This window comes from Austrofundulus limnaeus, unplaced genomic scaffold (assembly GCF_001266775.1).
Source record: "Austrofundulus limnaeus strain Quisiro unplaced genomic scaffold, Austrofundulus_limnaeus-1.0 Scaffold74, whole genome shotgun sequence".
In the NCBI taxonomy this organism is placed as follows: Eukaryota; Metazoa; Chordata; class Actinopteri; order Cyprinodontiformes; family Rivulidae; genus Austrofundulus; species Austrofundulus limnaeus.
The window spans coordinates 1,963,938-1,971,418 of record NW_013952476.1 but is presented as its reverse complement, the minus strand read 5'-3'; the positions used below and the strand labels follow the sequence as shown (position 1 = coordinate 1,971,418).

Below are 7,481 nucleotides of genomic sequence, written 5' to 3'. Positions count from 1 at the left end.
TTTTTTTTTTTTTTTTTTTTTTTTTTTTTACCAGGCTAGAGTTCTTCACCTTTTTAATTTTGTAAAGTCAGTCGCTGTGGTGGCAAACCTACATGTGTAAATGTTCAGAAGAGTTTGTTTCATTGTTTTGTAAAATTCTGTTTCTTTTAGTTTGATATCAGCAGGATACCTGGTGGTGTTCAGGAGGATCCATCGCCACCTGGAGGATCTGTCCGTGTGCGGGGATCCTGGCCTTACTGAGCACCTCCCCCTCAGCCAGGAGCTCCATCTTTTCAACATCCTCCTTGCTGAACCAGGGCAGAGGCTGCAGGTCTCGGCTCACTCTGATCCTCCTGTGGTCAGAGTCTGAGAAGTCCTGCTRCCTAAAGGTCCGACACCAGTCGTCTCTGTTCACAGCTGTCCTGGGATCTGAGGGTCTGTTCACCTTCTTTTCAGGGGGATTTTCAGGAAAATAATGGAGCTTTTTTTGATCCCTAGAGTGTTTTTTCACAGAACGATGCTTTTTATCCACATTTTCCTCAGATGTCTTTGAATGCTGTCTGAGTTTCTGCTGATGTTCTGAACTGTTTGTGTGTCTGCCTCCCTGTGGATGTTTGCTTCCTCGATCTGCTGGAGGCCTGGAAGCTCTTGTGGATTTCTTCTGTTTGAGGTAAATTGGTGCCTGAGCTGTGGGTTTTACCACAGCGGTGTGGCTGCGTGGGTTAATTCTACGCTCCAGCTCTGTGTTGTTGACAGTAAAGTTTGAAAGTTGAGGATGATGATGATGATATGCTGACTGAACGGCGCCTGCCACCTCTTTGTTTGCAGAAGCAACGTCTCTGTGTTTGTTTCTGTGAACGCCAGCATGGCTTCTCACGTTGATGCTGTTTCTGTCCTCACCAGCAGGTCTGTGTGGAGATTTAGACGTGTCTTCTGCAGGACCGGTTCTACTGCGCTGGATGTGATGAAGATGCTGCTGGAACGCGGCAGCTGAAGGGGAATTTGCGATTCTGGGCTTGGATCTGAAGCCCCCCGTCGAGCTCAGAGCTCGGGACGAGCGCCGGTCGGTGTCGACGGGCGGCAAAGGAGGGGGCAAAGTCATCGTCATCATGCAGATCATGATGAAGAGGAGGAGGAAGGGTAGGAGGAGGAGAATCCATTTTTGGCCACAGCAGAGTTTTGACCACACTCGCCAGTTCTGTATTTAAAAAAAAACATACAAAAGGAAGAAGCAAAAGCACAAGTTAGAAACCAACAAAACCATAATTGTAACAGAGTTGGATCATAAATTTCAAAGTTAGTAATTTCCTCAGAAGGAAAAACAGCTCATTTTCCTGAGGGCGGAGCCAGAGGCTGCTGAGAGCTGAAATGGGTGCCAGATCTCTTAACTCTGAAGGAAAAAGTGGATAAATAAAGAAGATGGATGAATAGAAGTTCTGCTTTCACATCATTAAATGGWGTCAGCAAACTATGATTCTTGAAAGAAAAAAGTGGTTTTGAAATCTRTTGAAAATTTTTGGCTGCCAAGAGCAGCTCCTGCCTGAAATTCCAACATATCTTTGTACATTGTGATTTTTAGAAGGAACTGTGGCTCATTATGGTCACCAAGGTAAGAACACATCTGTCTGACTGTCACACTGATGAGGGGCAAACAGAAACGCAGACTGAAAACTGAGGCTCAGACAAACTAAAAAAACAAATCACTTGTATTATTTATTCCAAAGGACAGTTTTATATTTATGAATGTTTCATTTTAATTGTTGGATCATAAAACTGTCTGTTCTGGGGGATCAGATAAACATGGTTCATGAAGTCACACTAGTTGTTAGGCTCTGGTGTCCGTGCACGCTCTGCTGTTTGTGCACACTCTGGTGTTCATGCACGCTTTGATCACGAGAGCCTCTATGAACCTGACAGTTTCAATCTGCAGCAATGTTCAAAGGTCGTATAAACCTTCTGCTGTATTTGTTCTGGGCTGAACCTCCTGCAGACCCTTTGAGCGCTGCTGGACCTACAACCTGCTGCATGACATGACATTCTGTTGTTTTATTTTTTCTTTTTTGTCTTTATGTTTCCACTAAGTTGATTTGAGTCTGTTGTCGCATGAATGCAGAAACACGTTGGAATAATGCCAGAAAGCCTGCGTGTATGGTCGTAATAATGATTTAATTCTGAGCCACAAACAAACAGGACTCAATCAGGAAGCTCTGCATGCTTGTGACTGACTCGTCAGCGGAAAACAGCCAGTAATATAACATTATGTTAACACCATGTGACAGTTTACAACTAATCACAGATCACCAAATGTACTGTCCAGCCTATCACAGGGCTCCCAGCTCGAAGAGTGTCTTATCAAACAAGAGAGGTCAGTCCGTTGCGGAGTCCTGTTGTCTGGGCCAACACAGATTAACATTGATCAGGTGACACAAATAGATAATTAGTCCATAACAGAGTCCATTTTAAAAAGTCGGCCACTCCACCAACAAATGCTTAAATCTAGAAGACTGTGATGGTTCCATACGTGAGCTTGTTTTTGTGTCTTCAGTGTTTCATTTGGGAAATATGACAAGTTACAAATAGACATGGGTTTTTGCGATGTAAAAACAAGTGTGCATTGCCACGTTGCATGTCATTGCCTGCAGTATTGGACTTGCAGAATGAAATGGGACCGAGTTCAAATGTGTTTTCTATACCAGCTTGTGCCTGTCACGTGAGCAGGTGTTTGTAATTAAGGTAATTGAGTGACAATATGAAGTTGGAAGAGATTTTTTGTTTAAGTTGCATTAGACATGTTTGAACCCTGATCTCCCACATGAAAGTCCATGACATAGACCAGTGGAGCTGTGGAAGAAGGTGGTGGCAGTGGTTGGTTTGTATGTGTGCAGAAAGAGGCCACATTGCCAATACAATTACTGACACTAAACTGCATAATATTACAACAATAAGGCAGTATTAAGACAATATTATAGTAAAACATCAAAATACAATCATATTAGTATTGTAAACACTGAACTATTGAGATTAAATATTAAAAAACTATGGTGCAGTACCAAGTTGAGTACAGCTGGGGGCAGTATTGGACCATTACAAGGCCCCATTGACTCCCATAATATGAATTTGGATTAAAGTTTAAACATTAATACTTCAAAAACTACAAGTCGTACAGGCAGCAAAAGGCAAAGCAATCATTTGGCACAGGACCTTTACAGATAGAAATTACAATGGCAGCTGTAGGACAATGTATGCAGGAGCATTGGACTTGCAGAATGAACTTTGACCAAGTTCAAATGTGTTTTCTATACCAGCTTGTGCCTGTCACGTCAGCAGGTGTTTYMAATTAAGGTAATTGTGTGACAARATGAAGTTTGCAGAGATTTTTGTTAAAGTWGCAGTAGCTGGATMTGAACCCTGATCTCCCGCATGAAAGCCCACAGTGCTCATCATGAGACTATAGGAGATGTGGCAGAGGACAATTCCAGGGATTGGATTGTATGTATACAGAAAAGTTTACCTCGCCAATACAATTATTGACACTTAAGTGCAATATATTACAACAATAGAGCAGTATTAAGACAATATTATAGTAAAACATCAAAATACAATCATATTAYTATTGWAAWCYCTGAACTARTGAGWTTAAATATTAWYAAACTATGGTGCAGTACCATATTGTGTAGATGCAGCAGGGGGCAGTATTGGACCAATACAAGGCTCCATTGACTGCCATTATAATTTATTAAACATTAATATTTCAAAAACTATAAGTTTTACAGGCACCAAAAGGCATAGCCATTATTTGGCACAGGGGCTTTACAGATATAAATTACAATGGCAGCTSTAGGACAAAGTATGCAGGAGGAGAAGCATGACAAAGTTGAGATGACTTGGATGGGAAACGAATCACAATATTGTAGTGTGCATTGCATTGGCAATGCACACTGAATAGATTTAAAGGAAATACTTGGAGCCCCAGCATTCTGAGAGGAACTACAGCAGTCAGAGACACACTGAGTGAAAAAAGATWATGTTTTAGCATTTTCAGGCAAACACTGTAAATAAAAAGTTGTTCTTAATGTTTTGCCTGCTGAAATAAAGATTGAACTAATTTATAAAAGAAAACAGTGAGAAGAGTTTGTTTGCAAAAAATGTGAACATTCCAGACAGCTAAAAATTCAGTGTGACTTAATTTCCTGCCGGTTTTTGGGAACAAATCTTCAAAAACCCTTCAAATTTGAACTGTGTTTGTGGACAAACTATTAAGTATGTAAAAATGTCAGATCAGACAAACAATATGACCTGTTAGTTTTTACAGTGAAGCAGAAACAACCGAGTGGAATCATGCCTAAAAACCATGAGAACCTGAATCAACAGTATAAAGATTCGTCTAAATCCTCCAGTTTTCATCCACCTGTAAGCGACTGCCCCCGCACACGCCCCCAGGTGTAGGAATGTTTCAGGACTTTGAGAAATCCATCTCTTCTCAGAYCCGTTCCCAGATTCCAGAGATAATCTGYGAAAGCTGTGAAAGGATCTGATTGTTCTGCCTTTGGAGCGTCAGAAGCGTGGCTCCTGGACCCGACACGCTCACATACTGACCCTCATTATTCTCAGGGTCTCATGGTCGCACACAAATCTGTCAGACTCTAAATCAATTCTCACCCACAGCAGAAACGTCACTTTGATTAAGAGAGCTTTAAAGTAAATAAGAGATCAATCAGTTTTACATAAGAAAGCAGTTACTGACTCTTTACATGATCTTTTCATCACCCATAGTTGCAATTTTACAACAATCAGCTGACGTATTTCAGCTTATTGCCTGTAAAATACGTGTAGCTGTTTTATAATGCACATTTAAACAAGGAAAAACAAGTAGAGCTGCAGCGAGTAAAGTACAAATACTTTGCTGGTATATTTGTATTTTTTTTAAGCATGCAGTGTTTGCACCAATTAAACTATGAGAATCTAAAAAAAAAACAATGTTAAAATCAGAGTCTACTCTTACTMTTTCTATAGTTTTCACCAAAAATAAAAACTACAAAGCATCAGATTAACTTCCTGCAGCACTTTCCATGTCCCAGGTCCTGACGTTGTACATTTGGTTTTTTGTAACTTTTGTTTGTTTTTCCCTCTCATTGTTGTCCTTGTAGTTCGGGCTGAGGGAGTGGACTTCGTGATGAACTAATAACAGGAATTCTGTTCTGATCTGAACTTCAGACAAGTGTTTGTACTTGATAAGTTTTAAACAACACGAGCACCGCCTCTCCTTTCAGCTCACAGCTGTTTTATGGTTGAACTTATACAACAAAAATTAAACTCACAAATYTTCAAGTTAGCACAGCTTAGTTTGAACGTTTCAGTAAAAAAATACTGTTGATTTAAACACGAGGAAAATGTTCAGTATGACGTTTAGGGTCTTTAATATAAGTAGTTGGTAAGTACAGGTATARAATTTGACGTAATAGTTCAGAAATAGAAAAAACTGAACGGGTTGAAAAACATGACCCAACAGATAAGGTTATCTTTGTAGCACCAGGAGAGACTAAATTCAACTTTTCTGCAGAGACTCCAAGTACATCAAACTGTATAAAAAGTGGATTTCGCATGATATGTCCCCTTTAAAAGCGCAGTGTGATTTTTTTGAAGTGATATTCAGTCTAAGGCCCTTTCCCAGTCAGTGGCTTCACACTCGCCCTACTCCCTGCAAACTACACTCGCTGTGAAGCCCCCTCGCAGCTGAACTGAGTCCCCTTGATGGCGCTGTATACACCCTCCCCTTTTGAGACGAGCTCTCCTCACACCACCGGAACAGGAAGCTGTCGTCACCATGGTAACAGTCCAACCTCTGGCAGCGACTGAATGCAGGAGAACGAACACTTTTTTTAATAGGACCAAAAAAAATTTAATTAGGCCCACATTTCAGAGAGTTGTCAGATATGACTGTATTTGTAACAAACACAGTGTGATAACTTGTCAAAATAATTGCACTTTTAACATTTTTATAATAATTTATTATTTTTCTTTTTTTTAATGTTTCCTTTCTTCTTTTTTTAAATATGAACCAGGGTTCTGTGTCTTTAAGAAAGTTTGAATTGAATTAAACATGATTTATGTGAAATTATATTTGTTGATGAGGTGTTTACTTAGTAAATATGTGTACAAAACACATGTGGAACTTATTTTTATACGTCCCGTGTTCCATGTCGACCACTATTTGGTGCTGCACCTGCTGATCAAGTCTGCACTGGATGCTGACTCGCTGTGGAGGCCTTAATAAGCCACTCACCCTCGTACCTAACTGGTTTCAGATGGGCCTTAATATGGCCAACCCTCTGCGGGAACGCGCAAACTGYGTGAGTAGGGAGTAGGACGAGTGTGTAGCCACTGATTGGAAAAGGGCCTAACTCAGGTGTCGAACTCCGGTTCTTGAGGGCTGCTATCCTGCATGCTTTCCTTGGCTGTGTCTCACTTCATGGGCTGGGTCCTCATGAGGACCCAGCCTAGCTGGGCCACGTAGGCCACATCCTTGCTGGGCCGGGTAGGATGCTCAAAACTGCTGCGAAATGAGACGGTCTAGCCTTCGCCTGATGTCGGCTTCACGTGGGTTTGCGTGATCACGTGCTCCCCCGTTACCATAGTGATCAGTTTCATGTCGGACTTAAAATGCTTCGGGACGTGTTTACACGTCTTTTTACTGGAAGAATAAATTCAAACGTTAATAAAGAAAACAATAATTTGGGTTTAGCTCCGGTATTTACAATGGAGATAACACATATTTTTTTGTTATTATTATGAAAATAAAGTCATAATATGTGAATAAAGCTGTAATATTATGAGAATAAAGTCAGTGCTTGGTGACCTTAAGAATGGTGGAACAATTTATTCATTTAGTAAAATGCTTTAAAGTTTTTTTTAATGAGATATGAACAAAGATTTGGTTTATATTTGTATTTTTGTTGTAAAGTTGTTATTTTAAATTATATTGCATATTAAGTTGAGTTTTATTATTTGTATGTTGTATGTTTTTTAGATACATTTTTTTATTGGGGGAAATGTTATAAGATTTTATTATTTCTGCTCCTTTTCATTTGAATATGTTGTGATCGTGTTTTTTTGACACAACATTGTCTAATTATTTGTTTGTTTCTATCATTATTTGTTTTTTCTTTTTAGTTATTTATTTTTTGTTATTTGTTTGCTGAATTAAATAAAGTTATTTTCCCCCTCATACTGTGTACAGCCAGGTGTTTCTCTGTGTTTATAAAGTAGTCATGATGACCTGGATCACTGTTAGATTAATATGATTTCTTCCAAATTAACTACGTGACGACTAAATCTGTCAATGCATCTATTAATTACAATACAGCTTCAGTTTATCATATAGTCGTTTGCACAATTTCCATGTCCTGCTACTGATAATTGGGAGCTAAAAGATAACTATTTATTTATAACCAATAAAGAACAACTTGACAACATCCTCATTTTAATGCAGTGATGATTGCATG

The 7,481-nt window shown here is 39.5% G+C and overlaps 1 protein-coding gene across 2 annotated transcripts in view; it reads right to left on the bottom strand.

Moving 5' to 3' along the window:
• The window catches only part of gask1a (golgi associated kinase 1A), a 33,140-nt gene that overhangs the window by 8,729 nt on the left and 16,930 nt on the right, over positions 1 to 7,481 (bottom strand). For both annotated transcript variants that reach the window (XM_014010859.1, XM_014010860.1), the window contains one exon: positions 170 to 1,177. In XM_014010859.1, the coding sequence (XP_013866313.1) occupies positions 170 to 1,177 (1,008 nt within the window). The remainder of the gene's footprint in view (positions 1 to 169; positions 1,178 to 7,481) is intronic.